The sequence below is a fragment of the Lepidothrix coronata genome, unplaced genomic scaffold (genome assembly GCF_001604755.1).
Source record: "Lepidothrix coronata isolate B3197 unplaced genomic scaffold, Lepidothrix_coronata-1.0 Scaffold10, whole genome shotgun sequence".
NCBI classification, from domain to species: domain Eukaryota; kingdom Metazoa; phylum Chordata; class Aves; order Passeriformes; family Pipridae; genus Lepidothrix; species Lepidothrix coronata.
Window position 1 is genome coordinate 4,747,164 of NW_016690190.1, and position 23,502 is coordinate 4,770,665.

Below are 23,502 nucleotides of genomic sequence, written 5' to 3' on the forward strand. Positions count from 1 at the left end.
AACAACCCTAACTGAGAAAAAAATCATAGAATCATAAAATTATTTATGTTGAAAAAGACATCGAAGATCATCAAGTCCAACCATTAACCTAACACTGCAAAGTCCTACTAATTACCCATTTTTTTAAGTGCCATATCTACAGGTCTTTTACACACCTCCAGGGATGGTGATTCCACCACTTCCCTGGGCAGCCTGTTTCAGTGCTTGTCAACCCTTTCAGTGAAGAAATTTTTCCTAAAATCCAATCTAATCCCCTCCTGGCACAACTTGAGCCCATTTCCTCTTCTCCTATTGATTGTTTACTTAGGAGAAGAGACTGACATCCACCTGGCTGCAACCTCCTTTTGGGCAGTTGTAGGGAGTGATAAGGTCTCCCTGAGCCTCCTTTTCTCCAAGCTAAACGACCTCAGGTCCCTCAGCTACTACTCCTCATCAGACTTGTGCTCCAGACCTTTCATCATCTTTGTTGCCCTCCTCTGGACATGTTCCAGCATCTCAATGTCTTTCTTGTAGTGAGGCCCCAAAACTGGACACAGGATTCGAGGTGTGGCCTCACTAGAGCTGAGTATAGGGAGATAATCACTGCCCTGGTCCTGCTGGACACACTGTTCCTGATACAGGTCGGGATGCCGTTGGCATGGTCCCGGGATCCCATTTAGTTTCTCTTTGTGCTGCGCTCTCTTAAACCGGAGGTAGTCTTAAATCTGTGCTCATCTCTTTCCCGACTGCCAAACCTAAGTGAATTCTGTACGCAGGAGACTCAGTTCATGAAGAAACCACTAGAGGTCAGGCGGGATATAATCATGGCCACAAAGAGAAGGGAGATTTTTCTGAGCATGCCATTAGCAAGAGAAATGAGTAACCAGAGTGACACTTAAATTAAAAGATTTAAATATTGGCTACTTTTCATGTCAGAAAGCAAAAATGCGCTCTTGAAAACTGATATATTCAAGACAGATCACATGTACTGGTATGAAGGTATCAGTGAGTAAATAGCTTTATAGTTGTATAGAAAAGAGGTGTGCAGCTAAATATAGGCATTCTATATGAGTAGGCCACAGTAAACACAGTTGATCATTAAACACCCACCAAGACTTCAAATCTACCTGAAGTTTACTTTTTTGCTGGATCTTCAAATTGCCACCTGAAACAGGTTTTCCACATTGCTTTCTTTACACAAAGGTATGCCTGGGGAAGATAAGACGCAGAAAAATACTATAATGCTTTCTTCTTCTTTTTCTTCTCTGACTGAGAAATGCAGTCCCAATCTTAGAATACATGCAGAATATCACACTGAAATGTGCAAAATCGCTCAGCAACTACTTCCTGGAATCTCCCACTCAGTTGTCATTGTTCTGGTGAGCTCCTCAGGGACATCTATTCCTTCAGTGGAACAGGACAAGTTAAGCTCAGTAGGTGCACTGTTGTCAACCTCTTGTTACAAAACCAGTAGCACCATTCAGTGGCAGAGCCAACCCACACTGCCAGGGCCTGCTTTGCCTCACAGGTTTTCCTGGCCACAAAAGTGGTACTTCTGATCAAAATACCCCTCCAATACACATGCTCATATTCCCCTTCATCCCATATTGGGTTGTAAGCTCAAAGGCTGGGTAGTATTTTGTACTTCAGAGTATGTCTCAGAGAACTTCCTCAAACAATCATGTCTCTTTTTCCCATGTGCCACTTCACCACCTGGTGCACTCATCATCCTGCCTGATGTGCAGCTGAGTGCTACGACAGCAGTTCTATATTTCTTGGAAGCATTTAAAATAATTCCACCAACACTGAAACTGAAGCAGCCTCGATTATCCAAAAGAAGGCTGCAGTGGCTTTGGTTTGCTTACTCAGTTGCAAATAGCTATATTTTATCAGATACCATACCCAGAGTGAATAGAAGAAATAACTGAAAATTCAGTAACATGTACTGAGCTTCACATCTAGCTGTATCTCCTACTTTCCTAATTCAGTATAGATCTGTAAATCCTAATTCAGTATAGATCTGTAAATCAATATTTAGAGATACTTATCTCTGATACCTCTTTCAAAATCAGCACATCCAGCAGAAATATCACTTTATTCAAGTTAGCCAAAATCTGTATAGGTACTTGCCATCTACTGGACTGTGAGACAGTTGTGTTAAGTATGTAAGTCCTTAGTGGTATTAGGTAAAAAAGAAACACAAAAAAATTTACACCTACTTGCCACAATATGATAGGAAATTAAAAAAAAAGGAAACCATGCATAACATATATTACTAATTAAAAGAGAATCTGCTAATGTTTTAATAATTGTTGATTTCTGATAAACCTTTTTCTCCTACAATAGCTCATGTCATCTTTTACAGATATTAAGAAATAAGTCCTACGTCTTCTATGCAGCTGCTTCAATGTCAGAACTGGCATGACACAAAGTGGGAAAAATTGGGAACCCTTCTGTTCTAAATTGGGTGGTATCTATCTGAATAGGTACACAAAAATGAATGTCTAATTGCTGCCTGTAATGGTGTAGACTTGTTTCTGCAACTGTGGCTCATACTCACTTGCTTATTTTTCATAGGAGTGATCTACCTCTTATCACTATGAACAGGGACTACAGAGGTAAATTGAAAAGTGTTAATAAAGTCTTCCGTGGTTTGTGTGTCCCTGTACATTTTATATATGTGACACCGCTGTTTTAATAAGTCTAAACCATGTGCATAGACAAATACCCATGTATCCTTAAGTTTCCCTAGATTAAAAAAAAAATCCCCCACAAAACAAACAAACAAACAAACAATGAAAACACCAAAAAAACCCACAAGACAGGTCTAAGTGCTCATCAGTTTCCATGGAGAGGAAAAAGGAATTATACAGACATAAGAAAATTCAGTTTGTCTCTTGTTTGTATTTGCACCTCCACTGCTAGGCCCTGAATTTCACATTGCACACAGCACCTGGAAATTGGAGAGTAACACCTGGTGGATGGATAGAGAAATAAATGTCACATCTCTGAGCATAGCACAGTACAGGCTTTATTATTACCACGTACACAATGTAATCTGCAATTGCCTTTGAAACAGGAATTGTGAGAAAACACTCCAAATACTCAGTAGAGTACTATTAGTGATTTTGCAAGGTAACAAAGATCATACCAGAAACAGAGAAGATATATGGGGTAAGGCATACACATTGCATGTTGATTTATCCAGACAGGCTGTGTCGACACACTGCTTCTATACTCCATCGCCTTTGGCAGAAACCAAGAAACCTTATAGTGACAGAGCTCCTGAGCATATTGACTGCGTGGAGCAAAGCATGGGTAATAAGTCGCTCTGCCAAATCATGGTGGATGAGCTCAAAGCTTCAGGACCAGCTATAGCTGCAGAAATATTCTGGGCATAGGACTCTCCCTCTCCTTTTCTGTGTTGAGACTTTATAATCTCATGAATCTGATAAGGAATTAATCAGAAGTGTCCCTTAGCACATACTTGGTTGATTAAAAGTACCAATAAACTCTAAGTGGCAGAATCAGGAAGGGCTACGGTGCACAGTCTTTTCCATTATCAAGGGTAGTGCAGACACTCTGGGAGGCACTGGATAGCACAGCACAGAGGCACCTGAGCTGGTCCCACTGCTCCAGCAAAGCATCTCCAGGGATGAGAAAGAGCAATGCAGATGTTTATGTGTAAAGGGCACATACCTGATGGAGGGTTACAGCCTGTTACCAATACTGATGGCTGTGTACTATGTCACTGTACCTATCACCACAAACATTGGCAGCCGTGTTTCTGGTGTGACACACACAGAACATAAGCAGTCTGACAGAATACACTGAGCATTACCTAGCTATTGTCTTGAGATTACTAAGGCTCCTGCAGGATTCCTGCACACGGTGTTGAAACAATGAATGTTACGAGTTTGCCAGGGCCTTTGGTAACTGCACTAAGGTGAAAGACAAACTTTAAGCCATTTAAATTTAGTGTGTCATTTAGTCCTTCCAATGCCTGTTAAGACCATGGAAAATGCAGCAAAACATACCTTGGGAGGATGGAATGGGCAACATTGCAACACAGCACTGCTCCATGTTGTACTATACTGGAGATCTGCACCAAATTGAGAGCAAAATGTTTCATAATCCATGCAGTCAATGTAGCAAGGAGAAATATATATTCACTCAAGGAAGCTATTCCCCTTTGCTAAAAAGGAGAACGTAGCCCAAACTGTTACATAAATAGATTATGGTAAGAGCATTACCACAGTTCTGGCTCTGTTAACATGAAGGGATAGTCCATGTATTAAACAGGAAACGGACAAGAGAAAGAGAAAATATGGAAAAAGAAAGAAAGAAAGAAAGAAAGAAAGAAAGAAAGAAGGAAAGAAAGAGAGAAAGAAAGAAAGAGAAAGAAAGGAAGAAAAGATCAAGAATTAAAAGGACAAAGCTAAAAAATACCCCAGTTGTTGCTTCACATAAGGAAAGGCTGCTGATTAAAACTGGACATCAAGTCAGCAGGGTATCTGAAAAACACTGAAGAGATCTCAAGGACAGCATTTTTAGTTGACATAACCTGTCTGTATTTTCACAAGAAAGACACAGTTGGAGACACGATTGAAATATAAATGATGTAAGAAGAACATTTTTATTAATGTAAAAAAACAAATTTTTTCAGTGCTGTACCAGGAATGAGAATTTGTAGAGAGGTTAAGGCCTTTTTTGCAACTGTTTCCAAACATATTCATTTTTTGACACAAAGAGTCTGAAAAAAACAGTATGTGTTCCATTTTTGTGAAGAAATCTACTTTTCAACAAAGTATCCTAGCTTGTGGCATTTTTTTAAAATTCTTCTCCAAACACAAGCAATAACAATTGTAATTGATTCCTTACGCTTATCTATCCTTCATCACAGCATATGATTGTCAGGAATAACCCCATTAACCACATGTTTGCAATATTTTTCACTGATATAGAATCCTTCATCTGAGATTCTCAAGGCTCTTAACAATTTTAGAAAAGTATTGCATTACAGATGGGAAAATGAAGGAACGGGAAATGATGGTTTGGACAACAGTGTCTCCCTGTGGCACCATGACTGATACTGTTATTCCCTGTTGCTTGTTTAACTGAACTAGTGAATAATGCAAACCCCAAGAAAATAAGGAAGTCATTGTCCTTGCCCTTATATTTGTAAGCAGACACTTGGCTTATCATTAGTATATTCAAAATATTTCTCAAAGTATTAGACTATTTACATCAGCACAAACATGCATAATTGAATGGGTTTTGCTATATAATTTTTTCTTTAGCCTCTGATGCTCACAGGACAACCATTATACCTGTGACCAGCTACACAAAGCCAGGATCATACTGGACTAAAATGGTACATCTCAGGGTGGAAACAGTGGTCCCTATTTTATTACGGTAGTGAATGGAATATGAGCATACATTTTTCATCAGTGTTTTTAAATGCTCAAACATTACATTCCCTATATATAATCTGTATGATTAACTTGGACATTCTAAACTTGAAAACTGTGGGTTTGATTAAAGAAAATTTACTGCATACCTCTTAATCAAAACCTCTTTACTTTCTAGAACAATGACAGTTTACAGTAAAGACACAGACTATATACCCTGTAAAATCTGTGTCCAACACTCAGGCAGCTGCATTTTCTTCTACTGCTTACAGCTAGACCCATAAATACTGATCCATAAAACATTCAAAGACCAGAAATACAGCATATTTCAGGGGTTTTTTATGTGGGTTATATAAATGCTTGTCTCTCATTTTGTAGCTTGGGATGCTGTACTAAGATTGCTCATTTCGTGATTTGGGTTGAAAATGTAGGGTTTCAGACAGTGCTTAAAGCACTAAAAAAATTATGAGACTGTTTCAAAAATTAAAAGATTTCGAAGCCAGCAGTCAATGCCTCTCCTGATTGCAAAATCTTGCCACTATGAAAAAAGGAGCTCTCAGGAAATTCTCAGCTTAGAAGGGTAAGAAAACCAGAACACATCCTGAAGTACATAGTCCATGACTGGAAAATCGCAGATCTAACAAGCAGAAGATTCAGAGGCAGCTTTCTTGAACCTTTTAGACATTTTTTGTTTGTTTGTTCTACTTCTAGTATTACGCAACCTCTCCAATCCTTCCTTAATCCAACATATAAATTACACCAATTTACACTCACTTTCCAAACGCAACTTTCACACAGAAACATTTTCTGAATCAGAGTAAAAATGCATCCATAGATGTTTTGGGGTTTTTTTCCTCAATGACTCTCATTTCTACAAAAGGCAGAATGTTGCTACCTGCAATTCTTCCCTAAAGAGTCAGGCAATTTCAGGTTTCTAACTCTTTGTAAAATCCTAGAAATTCGCCTGTGGTATTATAATTCAGAATTACCTCTATGTTGCTGAGAAAGTGCAATAACAATTTATTTTCATTTAGCTAAAAAATCACATTGGTATCATTTTTAGTAGTCAGTTGTTTATTGCTTTAACAATGAGTACTGTGAGGGAAATGATGTTGCTTATGCTTCCTCTTTGTCAGTATCAGTCCCTAATGCACCCAACTGTCGTTTGCTTACCAGCAAAAGATTTCACCTTTGTCAGCAGTGCAAAGCCCATACAGTCGTGAAAAAAAAAACCAAACTGCAACCTATTCAGCCTCTGCACCATCAGCAAAACTTTGGGCTAAGTTCTCCTGCTTGTGATGCTCAACTACACAGAACAGCCCCTTGCTTTGGAAATGAGACAGCTGACACTCACTGGCAGCATGACATGGTTAAATGCCCTGATGTTTAACCCTTCATTGCAAAGTTTTCTTCAACACAATTTCAGCCTTCGAAGGAAAATCAGTAACAAGGGATTGATCTGTTTTAGTCATCCCTTGTGAGGCTGCAGATGAGGCTTCCAGTTTTTCACTTCTCAGGGTAAAAAAGACACTGGCATACTGGATTTAGTCCATTGGAAGATGACCAAAATACATGTGATAAGATGCCCTAAACATATGACGTATGACAAAATGCTCAAAGAAATTGGCTTGTTCAGACCTGAGATGACAAGGTTAAGGTAGGGAGATCTTAAGATCTTACTGCTGTCTTCAACTATCTCCTGAGAATCCAGAGAGAAGATAGAGCCAGATTCTTCTTGAAGAGGTAGGTATAGGATAATAGGTAACAAATATAAAGTTACAGCAGTGAAATTTTGATTAGGTAGAAGGATTTTTTTGTTTGTTTTGTTTAACTATCAGAACAAGTTGCCAGAAAAAGTTGTGGTTTCATCACACTTTGAGATATTCAGAACTTGACTGGTTGCTCTAAGCAACTTCATTTAAATTAGCCCTGATTGAGCAGGGAATTAGACCAAGTGATCTGCAGAGGTTCCTTCCAACCTAAATTATTCTGTGTTTCTAGAACTTTATGATTTTGATTAAGAGAAATACCTGAGATTATCAAAAGATAATTTCTTGAACTTACATTTCCTATTAACTGCTCCTGAAAAGAGAAATAAGGTTATAAAAATAAAAGGTATCTTCTCTTGTGCGAAGGTACAATGATATTAATTTAGTTTAGTCATGGAGAATGTATGAATGACTTATACCCACACGCTTGTAAATAAAAGAAGGTGAAGTACTTAAATGTAAAATAAACAAAGAAAGCTATAAGAACCTACAGGCATCCACAAATAATAGTGAAAGAAAGACAGCCTACAGCCAAAAGGAGATTTGTACTCTGTGTTAATAAATAAGCCCAGCCTGATTATTTATTATGGGTCAAATTTCCAAACTATTATTCACCTTCTGATTCTGCTGTGAGTATTTGTCAGCACTGAATCACTCCTTGCTTCAGTTTTCAGAGCCAGCCCCTTGTTTAGCAATTGCTAATTGTGTTTACTGAACACTGTCCAAGGAAAAGGCATTTCCAGTCCATGGGAAGACGCACTTCCACAGCATGACGTCCTTCCTCACTACCAAAGGCTGGCCCCCAAGTTACTGCATTACTTTCCAAGGTCCAGGCTCATTGGGATTCATGAACAAGGACCCAAGAACTGGAGCTGTATGTCCAACATCAAATGAAGCCAATAACTGTTGAGTTTCCCTGCCTGCAAGCCTTGCTTGACTTTGGGAGAGAAAAAATAACTCTTATTTCCTTTTCCTTTACACTTCCTTTTCCTTCAGTATAAACACAACCAACTAATAAAAAGAAAGAAAATCAATTGTCCAATTTTCAACTGTCATTCCTAGATCTCTCGTGTGAGTTCCATAACTTTATCTAGGCTGCTATCTATTTATTATTTTCTCCTCAATAGACTGAGTTCTATATGATGATATTTTATATTATTGCTTGGTTATTGTTGCTGAACTAACAGCTGTAGTATATGGATTGTTCAGCATCACACAAAGGGAATATAATGAGATCAAACATGTTTTTAAATAAAAATAGCAATGGTACCAGCAATGGTACCAGTACATATTCAAGTCTCTTTCTCATTTTTTTATGTTTTGTTTGCACTTCAGTTTTCAGTTTTGTTTTTTATTTTTTATTTGGATAGCTAAATTAATTAGGTTGTCGTGTATTCTAGGCTGTTTGTGTACTGCATTCATGATTTATACAAGCATATGCATTATAGAATAATAACACTCTATAATCAAATGTAACAACGAATTAAAATTTATTTATTGAAACAGACTGGGACACTTTAGCAATTACATGGAACTTCAAAGCAGGGCTTAACCAGCAAGCAGAGAGTTGAATTTTATCTCAAAGGGAATAACTGGGCTAGAAAAGACACAGTTCACTGGTCTAGCAATCTTCCTACACTTTAACTCATTACCATAGATTCACAGAATCATAGAATGGTTTGTGTTAGAAGGGACTAGTTCCAAGCTCTGTGCCATGGACATGGATACCTTTCACTACACCAGGTCGGTCAGAGCCTCATTCAATGTGTCCTTGACACTTGCAGTGATGGGGGATCCATAAGTTCTCTGGGCAACCTCTGCATGTGCCTCACCATCTCACAGTAAAGAATTTTTTCCTAATATCTAATCTAAACCCACCTGCTTTCAGTTTAAAATCATTCCCCCTTGTCCTGTCACTACAAGCTCTTGTAAATAGTCTCTCTCCATTTTTCTTGTAGGCTCCTTTCCAGTACTGGAAGGCCACAATTAGGTCACCCCAAAGTCTTCTCTTTTCTAGGCTGAACAATCCCGATTCTCTCAGCCTTTCCTCACAGGGGAGATGCTCCATCCATCTGATAATCTTGGTGGCCCTTCTCTGCACTTGCTCCAACAGGTCCATGTCCTTCCTGTGCTGGGGTGCTCATTATCTCTCCCTGTCTCCTTCAGCCATTCGAATGATGGGGCAATGCACCTCCTGTCCCTTCACAAATTTTCTAGAATATGCAGAATAGTAAGAACTGCTTTTTAATCAGAAAACGAAGGTTCATAGAGAACATGAGAAATTGTGCTATGCTGACCAGCATAATGTTTCTTCTTGCCAGCCTCTACCCAAATACAAACAGCACTTTGTTCAAGGGTCTCCTTCACACCGTAACTCTCGTGGAGCACAAGTTGCATATTGTGCTGAGGCTTTTGTTGATAGACTAAAACAGTCCTTTGAAACAGGGAACATCATCAGGTGAAGGTGTATATCCAAGAAGCCAGTGTACTCCATGGCTAACAATTAGGATTCCCCCTCAACAATTAATTAACTCTCCAGTCAATGAAACTGCAGCTGGCCCAGTGCTTTGGTTAGTGCGGTTAAAGACAGCACAAAGAGGAGACCCTCTGCACAAACAGAAAGTGGTTCTACTGCTGTTTACAAGGCACAAGGCAAGCAGAGGGATGGGTGAAAGAAGTTCCTAGTTTAAAAATTATAATCAAACCCAGCTCCCACAGACTTCGTATATTTATTACTGCATTTCTTTTTCAAATATCTGTAACTTGATAGTGCTTTGAGAAAAAAAAAATCTATTTAAGAAACTACTTTGCTAACTGTTTATTCACTGAATCTCTTTCACATTTTTTTTTAATATGCCAAAGAACCACAGTCCTTACATGCAAACAGACTTCTAGGAAATGGACCTAAGCTCAAAAAAGAGTACAAGAGGGCTAAGGTGGTGCATGAAGCTTTTATGGCATGTGTGACAGCATCCCACAGTTAGAAAATGGTATCAGGCATGGGTTTTTATTTCTGGATGCCTGCCTGAGAGATCCAGTGTTGGTCACCAAGCTGACAAAAGCCATTTAGAATTTGGGCTTGAATCTAAGTGCCAAGGTACTTCTAGAAAAGGCAGGTATCAGGTAGAAAGGGAGAAATGTCCGGCTAAACCAAGTACTTTGGGCAACAGAACTTGTAAGGAAAGTGGAAAGCATGAAGTGCTTCAGTGATGAGATAGGAGTAAGGATAACATAGGCAGGTTGCTGGCAAAATTGAAAGACTGGATTCATGGGCTGGTGAGTGTAAATAGGCCAACAGAAGTGTCCAGCAACGTTTTAAAATATATGGTCACAACTTGACTCCCTGGTGTATACACAAGTATCTAAGTCAGTATACAGAACTTTAAATATGTTTTCACCAGACTTATTAACTCAGGATTATTTGGTCTTCCAAAAAAAAAAAAAAAAAAAGGCAGAAGTTGGATTTCAGTTATTAAAAAAATTCAAACTTGTATATTCTTTCTGCAGACTGAAAAGTAAGCAGCAAAAAATTCATACTATGCGTGAACTGGGAGCATTTACAAAACCATGGAAGGGCATTTGACAGTTTGTCTTTCTCACTTTTTTAGTCTTCTTTTTCATTAGTGACATTAAGAAATGGAACAAGAATGAAATCGTGTGTTTCAAAACTTCTTTATAAGTGAAATCATTAATCAATCCTATTTGAAACTTTATAGATTTTTATTTCTTTGCAAGTAACATTCCAGTTATTTCAATTAAACACCTTTCCAGCCCTGACAAAAACAAACCTGCAAAGCCCTACACATTTAACATTTCTGCAGTTTAGAAAGACAAAGAAAGCATGGAAAAATCACAAGCTGTGTGGCACCACCACTCCACCTAACAAATTTTTTTTCTGGCTGTATGACGGTGTGCCATCTCCATCGCATTAAGAAGTGATGTGTGAAAATGTACAGTGTCTGTACAGTGCCTGAACATTTTCATATTGTCTCCAGTCACCGCCACGGAAGTGTTTAAGGAAAGCCTGGACGTGGCACTTGGTGCCATGGTCTAGTTGACACGGTGGCGTTCAGTCAAAGGTTGGTCTTGCTGATCTCAGAGATGTTTTCCAACCAAACTGACTGCGTGGTTGTGTGGTTCAGACGGGGTGCAGTCGCCCCAGAGCAGCTCCAGCTCCAGGGATGCTGAAGATGCTCTTTGCCAGGGGGGTCAGGAAGAGCAGCAGACAAGCACAACTCACACAACAGGCCGCCTGTTCCATACGCAAAACATGCGGCTTCAGATGCAACCGCCGAGCCCCAACATATTAATTAACGATCGCATCTCAACTTTCATGTCTCCCCAGCTCATGTTTTGGCAGCATTACGATAATTACCCACGGCGCGCTCAGCGCCTCGAGGCTTGCAGAACAGCTATTTAGCTGTTCGCTCAGCGGGCACAGATACTTAAACAAGGGGCTCCTCAGCCGGTTTGGCGGCACGAGCCAGCGGCCCCTGAGGGCCCGGCCGAGCCCCGCAGGGCCGAGATAGCGGCGGTGCCCGGCCAGGCCGCGTCTCCATGGCAACTCCGCACCGGGGCGCGACTGCCGGGGCGGGGCGGCGGGAGCTGAGGGCGCATGCGCATCCCTCTCACACACACCACCCCCCCGCGGTATCTCGGGGAACGAGGGGACGCTCACGCTGCGCATGCGCCCTGCGCCGCGCGCGCCGCGCTCCCGCGTGGGTGTCGGGGCCGGAGTGGAGCGGGGGCCGGGACGAGAACCGGAAGCGGAAGCGCCGTGCGCGCGAGCGAGCGAAGCAGCTGTTCGCCCCGGCGGCACCTTTTCCCGCGCTATCCTCGCGCGCGCCCGGCCCAGCCCCGCCCCGTCCCGCGCGCCCTTTTTCCCGCGCGCCTCTCCTGCGCGCCTCTCCCGCGCCGCCCGCGCGCCCCGGCCCCGCCCCGCCCCGCCCCGCCCCGCCCGGCCGCCGGGGAGGGGCTCGCGCCGCCGCCCGCGCGTCGTCCCCGCGAGCTGCCGCCGGCCCCGCGCGCGCCCCGCCCGCCCCAGAGCCCGCACGGCCGCGATGTCCGACAAGGAGTTCATGTGGGCCCTCAAGAACGGCGACCTGGACGAGGTGAAGGACTACGTGGCCAAGGTAGACGGAGGCGGCGGGTCCGGGGTGGGCGAGGCGGCGCTGCCTCGGGGGATGCGGGGGGAGGGATGTGCGCGCAGCCCCCCCGGGGGTGGGGGCCGGGGCGGCGGGAGCCTTGGCCCGCCCGGGCTCGGTGAGCTCTGTGCGGGGCCGGGGGTCCCCTCCCCCTCCCTGGGGCCTCTCGCTTCCTGGGCTTCCTCCTTCCTGGGTTTCTCCCGCTGCCCCCGGCCGGCCCTCCCGAGTCCTGCTGGAGTTGTTCTGTGTCACTACGTGGAACTTAAATGGATTGACAGGCAATATCCTGGTCCTGTCCCGCTGATCTCGTGTGTATTTGTGGCCTCGGTTTGGTTATCCTTCCTCCCTGTGCCTCAGGGCTCATCCTTAATAGGGTGATGTTAAGCTACCGGGTGTGTTGGGGCTTAATTCATTAACCTTCTGCGAATTGTTTTGATATCTAGTTAGGGTGAGTGCTGCGGGAGCAGTGGACACCTGGGCAATGGGTGAAAAGCCTTCAGGTACACAGCAGTGTTTGGACGCTGGCTTCTGTCCTCGTTTGCCTCATGGTTGTCCATGAGGTTTGTAGGAAAAGTATGCGCGTGTAAGGGCAAGATTCTGCTTCGGTGGATCCTTACTGTTCAGGAATATTGTCTGGAAACTGTTACATCAGAGCAGAGGTTCACATGTAATTTAGCTGTAATTACTTAGATCTCTGAACAAGTTAATGATTGTCTTTGGGAGCTTGACACATGCTGACACAACTTGCTGGGATGATTTAAGTTCTTTCTACTCCAGTTGTCAACTTTAAAACTTGAAGGGCTCCTGGCAAAGAGAAATGTGTGCAAGTACTTCCAGCTGCTTTGGTACAAAGTCCAGCAGCTTAGCTTGAATAGTCTTCTCTGAGAGTTTCAGCTAAGCTACTGGACTTTGCATCAAAGTGGCTGTGCACTCACATGCTGTCTATAAAGGGCTGGAGGTAATAACTGGGAGTAATGAAATTACCCCACTTCAGCTGCTTGTTAAAAGTTGTGTACAATGTCTTCTCTACTAACGTTGGATAACGCATTGATGTGTCTAATTTCTTCTCAGCTTTGGGGACTTGCAGAGTCTGTCAGCAGCGGATTTGAATTCTTCCTACAGCTTTTAAAGGAATTCTTTGCATATCTAGAAAATTCACTGCACACTAGTAATTATTGGATCCTTTTGTATCTGTTGCTGAGGCAAAAGGTTTGGCAGTAGCCATCTTGATTCAGTTTATATCTACAATATCACTGCAATACTAATTAGAAAGCTTTTTTTTATATATATTCCCACTCTTCCTGAGTGGCACTGCAACTCTTAGCAAATGGATTTATGTGATCACTCTTCATCTGCTTCAGTGCAAAGTCAAATACTTGGTTCCATCTGCTACTGAAAGAGGCTTGAGCCAGCCTGGATGGTGCTGTAGTAAAGAGGCTGAAGGGCATCATCTAACTGCACTAATGAGGCAGAAAGAGAGATACTGATGGTGGTTAGGTTTTTAGAGTAAAGGAAACCTGCAATTCTTGAACAATCTTACGTTTTGGATCTGCTTCTAATGTAGAAGGTGAATAAACTATGGGAACTTTTTTTGTTTGTGATCTATCTTATTCACACTTTTCTCCCACATGCAAATGTGTTTTCTATTGTCAGTTGTTAAACATCCTACTTCACAATAACACAAGAAGTCAAATGTTCTCAGTCCTTTCTGTTTTCTTGACAGATTGTGGGCCAGTAAACTCTTAGGCTGGTTTCCTGTGGAAACAAAGCTTATTTGAGCAAGTTTTGACTCTTGCGTCCTAATGGTTTGTTAATTTTTTTGGCTAATTTTTTGTAAAAGGGGTGCAGGTAGGTGGGTTTTGTGAAACTAAATGAAATAAAGAGAGGTACCATCAGGGAAGAGAAGAACACAAGAATGAGCTTAGGTTTTACTGCACAAGAGGAAAAGTACGTTAAGGAGGGGCAAGAGCACTCTATAAATCCTCTGAATGTAGGAGAAGCCTCAGTTGGAACTTCACATTCTTGGTTCCAAAATTAATGAAGTATGTGAGGGCAAATCATGCTTTGGTAGTTACAGTTCTCAGAAAAGTATCTGTTCTGTGCTGCATGTTCTTCTTTGACTTTATTCCTTATCAGTTACATGGCTTCTGCTCCCTGCTGCTTTCCTGTTCTAAGTATGATTTAGTGTTCAGGAATTTTACTTATATAAACTTTGCAGTAGCAGAAATTTCCTCTCCCTGTAATGGGGGAGGCAGTCATATATCTTACAGTCTGCATCTTCATAAAAATTTTTCTTGTCTATCTTCCTGAAACTTTTGTTTCCCAACTTCTCGTTTGTTTTGTTTCTTGTTCTAGCCTTGTTTCCTCATTATGTGATTGGAAACAATACAGCTTTTAACTATAATCTTGCAGCTTTGCTGCCAATTACCACATGAAAGGTTTGACCTCTGAATTTGTTTCATATCTGAATGGCAAGGCTTGAAATACTAAGATGAACCTGAGCACTTTCAAAATAATAGTATAAATGGGACTGTAAGAGTTGAACTCTGTTAATCAGTCATGACTTTTCTTCACTTGTGCATAAGCTGTGGAAGTTCTGTCTTTGGAGTCATTAGTATCTCTTTTTTTTTTTTTTTAATATGATGTTTGGTTACTAGGTACCAAGAGGAAAGTATCTTACTGGTTCTCAGACTTTAATTCAAACAGCAGGTGAAACTTAAAGTATAATATGAAAACCTTTCTTTTCAATGACATGGCTTATCCTCTTCAAGTAAAGAATGTTTCTGCCACTTCAACAGTTCCTGGACAAAGAAAGGATGCAGTAACAGAAGCAAGAGTCTCTGTTTGCTTTTTATATATTTCTGTGTAAAGAGATCTTGCATTCTCCTGAAGATACTTCAGAAAAAAATGTTTCACAGAAACAGTAGTTCTGAGGGGTGGCAGTGAACAGACAAGTGCCAAATGATACTGCTTTGTTGCTTAGCAAAAGAGATATTAGTGCTGCCAGTCTGTGCATTCGGAAGACATTTTTGGCTTCTACTTGATAAAAATATGAAAGATTATTTTTATAGTTTGAATAATCTTCTAAGACTTCTTTCTTTTTTGTAAGAAACATCTTATTAGCATCTACATTTCTCAACTTGTAGCAGTGTCAACTTTTTCTTTATGGTAAATGTTAATTTCTCCTGAAGTATTGCTGCTAGTGTGTTCTGCCAGCAAAGTACGGTGTCAGCTATTTTTATGATGACTAGATGAAAAAGTAGTTTTTACTGTTTGCTCTCTTTGGTGTCCTCCTGAATATAGCCAGCATATGTTGGCTTCAGAGGTGTCTTCGCAGGAATCTAAGGGATTGAAGGAATTCTGCACCCTTCCCACGTACATCCACTCAAATTTTTAAAATTCCTCAAGAAAGCAGGAGCTTTCATCGGAACAGGTTAATCAAATATGCAGTTTCATAGGCGAGGAAGACCCACGCAGATTAGAGAGATTTCTTTCTCTCAAGGTAGGGAAGGGGTTAAAAAGTATTAGTTAAAAGAAGAGCAGGTCATGTTAAGCCTATGGAATTTCTTAACATGAATGGTGTTTGCTCTTTCCTTTTCTTTAGCCTTTTCCCCACTGGAATTAGATAAACTGGACAGTTGCTCAAAAAGGCTTCTCTATGAGCACGTGCATGTAGCATTTCCAGTCAGCAGCAGATTGTTCGGGCTGAGTACAATTTCTGTTCATTCACCAGGCACAAAGTTTTTGGCAAGATAAACTTAGATTTGTAGCAAAGAGTCTTCAATAAATGTTTGTTCTAAAGTAATTTCATCTCCCATAGCTTAACTGAGAACTCCTTCACTTCATGAGCTGCTTTAATCCCCTACCACTGCTTACAGTTATGTTTGGTAAATCAACTAACCTAATACCATAAGAAGATAGGACAGCCAACCAAACTGGAAGCACCAGGCTGTTACTGCTGAGGGGACTGGGATGTTGAAGTGGTGGTAGCCTGTGAAATGGATGTTTTTAATAAGTATGTATATGCTGTACTACTGGCCTAGTAGGCATTTCTGTTGTAGAGTCTTGTTTTTTTAAATAACAAAACAAACCAACCCAAATGCCTAGAGGACTTCCAAGAACTCCACTTGAAAACAGCAGCCACCTATGCATTCATGACAAAACTGTGCTACTGCAAACAGTCTCGCAGTTCTTTGGGATGTAATGAAGTTTGAATACATCCTGAGAAATGCAGAAACCTTTAGTGCAAAACTAACTAGAGAGACTAAAGTAAAAACATTGTTTAGAAATACCTTTTTGAAACAGAAGTAGCAGTCAAGGGTATACTTAAATATGTCTGAGAGAAGAGAGATTAACATGGAGAAATAAATATCTTTTAACTTTTGGTGGGGCAACCTCTGTTCTTTTGAGTGTCCATTCAAACGACTTTTCCACCTTGAGTTACAAACTAAATGAAAATGAACACTTCCATGGTTAGTATGTATGGGTGGGTTACTTGAGTTACAGAGTAAGCATACCATGGATACGTGGAAATTCACCTTGTCTCATTATGCTGAATGCTGAAGTGCACTTTATTATTATTGCTACATTGATACCTGAGTTGCTTCTGCTTGGGCAACAGATTTCTTGCTCTTAAGTGACAGCCTGAAAGCCTGTCTGGATTACAGTGCAGGGTATCTATGCCTCAGTAGTTTGTCCAGGGGCATATCAGGGACCTGACCTGGGAACTGCTGACTGAGTTTATTCCCTGTGGAGCCTCTTGGATGTCTCTGTATTGTAACTCCTCAGTGTTATGCCAATACTTGTACTATGTGGGTTTGTCTTTATCTGGAGATTCTAGGCCTTCTGTTATTTTCTACTTTCCAGACTCTTGCTGTTGAATCTGCTGGCGTGTGATTGCTAAAGATACAGGTTTTTTTACTGCTTAGTTCTAATTAAACTTGGTGTTCAATTTACATTTTGTAAATTTGAACATGATGACCTAAATCTTTCTTTTATGGGACAAGACACTTGTTTGCTACTGTAACCTGCTGTTAGCGGGTTCTATATTCATGGTAGATTTATTCGTAACTAAAACCCCACAAATGTGCTAGAAAAACACAGCACAGCCACTGCTTTTTAGTAATGTATACAATAAAATTAATGAGGTTGTTAAAAAACACCTTTTCAGGATGGCTTATTAATTTCCCCATTCTGATCTGAAAGAGTCTGAGGACGTGGCAAAGAATTGCTCACAAATATTAATAGTTTGTGCATCAGTTCTTCAAGTAGTTAATAGGAACAGCATGGAGTAACAAACTTGCCTGCAAACCTGGCATTGTGGTGGAATGTGTGACTCACTGGCTGAATGAACAACCCAGGATTCTCAAATCTGTCCATTTTGTGAAGGTAAAGATCTAACTAATTCTTAAGCCATTTTAGTCTGCAGTGTATGTGGAGCTCACCTCAGCTGTGATCATTGAATTGATGATGAATCTGTAACTGCTAAATGTAGTATTTTCTTTCTGAGATGTTGTTGTCAGGGCTATGATGATTTTGTTCATCGAGTTGGTTTCTGTGCTCTGAAACTCTTGGTGGCTTTAACATGTTGTCTAAGTGACTCACGTGTGACTTTTTTATGTTTAAAAATACCAAGTCAAGTACTTCCTTATTTGTTTCTGTTTGGGCTGTTTTTATTATGCTGACTTGTCCTGCGTCTAGTTGGTGTTTGCTGCAAAAACTAGAGAGAGTTATTAAAATCAGATTTTAATAAAACATGGAGTTTCAATTTTATTTTTTTTGTTGATGTGCTAATATATTTCGTTCCCTAAATTGAAAGCAAATTTTATCTCTATAGTGAATATATCCTGTTTTGTCTAGTTTGTAATATACGGCATGTGCATTTGTAAGTATGACAGTCAAAGTTAGGAATAGGTTCTGAGTAATAAGCAGAGAATGCAAGAGTGCGAGGAAAATATTTACTTCTAATGCTACTTTTCTTCCTGCCCTCCCTTATTCTAACCACAGTTTTCCTTCTTGCATCAGTTTTATCTTTAATAAATTCTTGCTTTTCAAGCCTAACTCTTTTCTTCCAATTCAGTTAGTTAATTTTGACTTCAACAGGAGGGCCTCCAGATGATGAGCTAGGCTTTCTAAAAGTCCAAGAGAACAGTTCTGCAGTGGTTTGTATCTATATTCATTTGGAATATGAAAAGTTGTGTTGGTTGTGAAGATTGTGCATTGAATGTTGACTTGGGTACTGTGGGATTGGCGAGTCATGCAGGACACGTAAGTGAATTCATAGTGAATGAATGAATCTTGAAGCAATGTCAAAATGCATAAATAAGGATTCCTTTGGATAGTTAAAATAGACCAAACAACTTCCATATGCTTACTCTAAGGACTGTATGGTTAGTTGTTAAGATATCAGGACTTGAAAGTCAAATATTCTACTCAAGTTCAATGAGAACATAGTGGACTCAGAAATGAGGCTTCTCATGTTCAAGAATTTCTAAGGCCAGTCAAAGGTCAGAAGAGAAAATTTAGGAAAGATACAGAAAACCAGGGGATGAATACAGTTGTATTGCTTAAGTCACAGACACGTTTTTATGTGCATCCTCAGCTGAGTTTAGCAGATTTTTTTATGGCTTTATGCTTGTTTGAACTTCTGAATATGCATCCAGACAAAAATGTGAGCAAGATTACTTCTTTGTACCTAATTTGCACACTTCCCAAGTTAAAGGTTTGTGTTAATTTTTTATCCCCCATAGCAAAATGAATGTTGAATTTACCAGCCAGTACAATTCTTCAGAAAGAGGCAGTTATCATATGTGTAGACAGATCTTACTAGGACAAAAGCATTAGCTGGAATTAATGAGTGCCAATAACTGACCAGTTGGTTATACAACAATTGTTTTTCTTAAAAGGTGCGCTTTCAGCAGTTTTAAACAATTAGATGTTTCTCTGTTTTAGCTCGTTATAAGGAGGGGTAGGTACAAATCAGCACAGCTGATATTAAAATGAATTTGAAACCTTTTTTGGATGCTGGATATGATATTGGATTCTTTTTACAGCAGACTGATGTTAAATCTTATGTTGATTGTGACCAGTGATGGCAAATTTAACAATCTCAGGCCAGAGATGGGGAGGAAAACAATAGTTTCCTTTAAATGTTTAAGGGACTAGTATCTATAGTGTTGCTCTCTTGACTTGGAAGGCAATCAGTATTTAATAAGTCCTGCTGAACAAGCTACATTTCTTGTCTTAATTCCCTCTCTGACTGGAGAGTACTTGTGTGTGTTTTGTGGCGGGGTTTTTTCTCTCTTTTTAATAAAGACAAGAATAGCAAATAACTTGATGTTATCCTGAAAGCAGTTGAAATCCTGATGAGGGAGAGCAGGAAGGGCAAGAAAAATATGGTCTTGAAAACTCGTAATGCACACAACTGTGGCTTTGAAGTAGCCCGGGGGGGGCTTGGGTTTTGGTGCTTTTAGCACTTGGCCCGTTTTTACAGTCTTTATTACTATTTTGTATGCAGTGTAAATCTGTAGCTCAGTACAGATACATAATATGCCAAGGGTTATTGCCTTTCTCCAAAGAAAGAATTTTTGTGTCTTTCTTGCTGCACCAAGAATTGAAGGATGGTCTGCAGTTTTGTCTTTTCTTCTCTATATTACTGCCTTCCTCCCTGGTTTCAGCCCAGAAGGGAAATAGTGAAATCATTTGAGTTAGCCTTCAGCTGCACTTTGAAAATCAAATGGAGTAATTGCATGCAGTGGCTAATAAGCTGAACAGACCAAAACACCACTAGAAAGGTATTCTGGAGATTTCCCTGTCGTACTTCCAGCCAAAGTTCAGAGAATGTTCTAAAGCAGATCTAATTGTGGAGTCAGTTTTTAAAACAAAATTGTGTGCTCCAAGTTTCTTATGAGCCCAGATCAGGTCTTGATAATTATTATTGAAAGACTGACACTTTCATTTCCCAAACTCCAGTAGTTTATGAACTTGTTTTTGAACACACTTGTGACCTATAAATTAGTGATAAACTTCAAGCAGGAAAGATGAGCTGGAAGGCCATTTGAGACAATAGAGAGAGCTGTCCATAGGGCAATTACCATCAGCATCTCTCTTTTAAACTGATTTGTTAATTATGCTATGAATGCAAATGCCTTAGGCAATAAATGTTTAAAAAGTATTTTTATACTTGTTCAAAAATACTTCCAGTACTTGATTCATGTAATGCAATCAGAAGGAGAAGGTTTAGAGTCCTTAAATAAAAAAGACAGGTCAGGAAAGTTCCTGTGAGGTGAGCTCTGCATTTCTGTGTATGCCCTGTATAAAAAAAAAAAAAATAATAACAAAAAAAATCACAGAATCCTTTGTATTCAAGTGAGGCATTTTGGATAATTTTTATTTTTTGGATTGCTGACTTCTTAATAACTTCAATAATACTATTGAGTCTTCCTTGGCTAAAATGGTGAATATTTAGCATCATTTAAAAAACTCAAATTTGGCTTGTGACAAAGCAGGAATTGTCTGTTATTTAAATTTATCTTGGACATAGCAACAGTAAATATATTTAATTTCAAAGTATGTTTCTCTAATTAGATTATAACATGAAAGTCTGTAGTTCAATTCCTATGATACGTTAGTAGACTGTATTTACCAAAATCATTTTCAGCAGTAATTCCTGGTGAAATCTGGAGACCATAGCTTAACTTTTGTAGGTGGATTATTTAAAATTTAAAAGTGCAATATGAATATTTGTAAGTTTTAATGAAAATATTACAGTGAAGCTGAATATTTCAAGTGTATATAATTGGTTTAGGGGGCCATTCTGTCAATGCTAATGCATCCTTTTAAAATATGTATTGCTTAGAAAGCAGCATTTATTTTATGGATATAAAAGTAGCTTTTCTGATCAAAGTTTTTGCTTCTTTTTCTTGTTTTTGCATGATTCCAGTCATCAACTACTTCAGCATGTCAACAAAACTTAAGGCACAAATCTTCTAGAACTCATTAGTGCTACTTTTGATGTTTCATATCTTTTTATGCATTGCTTCATGAAGAAAATGTAAACAATGTGCACAGGAAAATAATGCCTGTTACAGGAAAACCTATTTAGAAGCGAAGCTTCATTGCTTTGGATTTGACAGAACACTTGATTTTGCCTTGGACATATCCTTTGTTCAGATTCTAGAGAAATAATTCCTGCCTATGATTCTAAGCCCCAATTAAAGCATTTAAATTCAGTATTTTTGTAACTAAAGGAGTAATCTTTGGGAGATACACTCATCTTCCTGTTTATTCTCTCATATCTCCCTGAGAGAGTACAACCTTAACTTTGAGAACTCATATTTATTATTGTTGGGGGGGGGTGTTTAATTACTGTGTCTTTAGATCGTGCTGAGAATTCAAAATATCAACCTGGCATCTATTGAAACTGAAACCCAGTAGCTGGCGCCGACTGTTTGCCTTGAAGGAAAACACCCACTTCCTGTGCATTCTTTGGACAAACCTGTGCTGAGGAGTTTAATACTGATGTTGATGCGGGGCTCTTACAGAAAGGGTTTGAATTTAGCAGCTCGGTGCAGACTTCATGGTAAGGGCTGTTGTTCTTTGCTCAGCTGGTTAAATTTTGGGCCGATGTCTGACATGTTAAACTCGACTTTATGTGAAACTGTAGGAACAGGTGTTTTGCAGATTTTTCGATAGTGTCATCTGTTGTCAGTCTGCTGATGGTACTGGATTGCTGAGACCTCCTCTGATTTCTGGTTTAAGTATGGTTGATGTCTCCTCTTTAGCCATCATCTGGCACCCATGTGAGCTGGAATATTTTCTGCTCAGTATACCCTTAGAGCAGGTATCGTCCAAATCAGGTCACCCAAAATGCAGCAGTGGTAAATCATGGTGTCTGGCCAATTACTCCTGGAGAAAAAAGACAAAACTGTTTTAGGCCAGCTCAGTGTTGCTTGTGAAAATGGACACTGCACTGTGTTCAATAGATACAGTACTTCCACATCTCTTCAGAGTGAACATTACATTAGATTGATCTGCAATTCCTTCAGAATTAATTGTTAAAGGCTTTCATTTATGTTTGTGCCCCTGGATCATGTCGAGCTATATCTAAAGCATTTTAACTTTAATTCCAAATTCTAACAGTCTTTCTAAGTGGAGATAGCTTGGAAAGTGTCCGACCATTGGGTGCTTCAGTTCATGATCTAGAATATTTAGTGCAGTAACATTTATCAATTAAAGTGGTAATCGGGACAGAGAGTCTCTTGTTAGAAGTAATAATACCTTTGCCTACATCAGCTTATTCTGTCAGAACTAGATGCTTGCATTACTCTGAGCTGTTGCCAAACTGAGAGACAAGTGCTTTTGGACCAGATTTTTAAATGAGAATTCATAGGAGCTGACCATGTACAACTGATTCCTTCATTTCTGTTTCATCACTTGCTAATGCATATAGTGACACTATTTGTCACTCAAGTCTTACACAGTTTAAGTATTTGAGGAGGGAGAACAACTGTATTCAATAACTCATGGATTTGGCACGTCTTTGAAGCTGGGATTGTAGGACAAGTTTCTAGAAGCTGTAGCTAGGAAGCAGTTGGTTCATTACTCTTCTACAGAACAACTCATGTATCAGGTTTGTTTGTCTCCCAAAATGCTGATACAACAACTGAAGCACAGATGGCTCAGTAGTTCAATTTATTTAGCAGTTGTTTCTGGAATTGTATTCTTTTGACTGAGACAAAGGACTTCAGATTGCATTTGATTATGGTGGATAAGCTAGATACTTGTTTACCACTAACAAAACCTGAAAAGTGTGCTTGTTAAGCACCTTTTTGTTGGCTTAAGCCAGAATAAGTGTAGCAGTGCCTCTAAAAGCTTTTCAGAGTACTTTAAATACCATATCAAAACAGGCAAAATTCATCAACAGGTTCATAAATCATTTTCTTAACTTGTGTAGACCAAGTGTCAGTGTTGTTATTAGCAGTTAAGGCTTCTACTAAAGTTGAAAATTGCCAAGTAGGTATCCATTTTAAGCATACAAAGGGTAATGAACATGGTGAAGGGCCTTGAGGGGAAGCCGGAGGAGGAGGGGCTGAGGTCACTTGGTCTGTTCAGCCTGGAGAAGGGGAGACTGAGGGGAGACCTCACTGCAGTTACAACTTCCTTGTGAGGGGGAGAGGAGGGGCAGGCGCTGATCTCTGT

The 23,502-nt window shown here is 40.1% G+C and overlaps 1 protein-coding gene across 1 annotated transcript in view; it reads left to right on the plus strand.

Moving 5' to 3' along the window:
• Positions 1-12,171: 12,171 nt before the first annotated feature.
• The window catches only part of MTPN (myotrophin), a 36,434-nt gene continuing 25,103 nt past the window's right edge, over positions 12,172-23,502 (plus strand). The window contains exon 1 of the mRNA XM_017804879.1: positions 12,172-12,291. Within this exon, the coding sequence (XP_017660368.1) occupies positions 12,220-12,291 (72 nt within the window). The 5' untranslated portion in view covers positions 12,172-12,219. The remainder of the gene's footprint in view (positions 12,292-23,502) is intronic.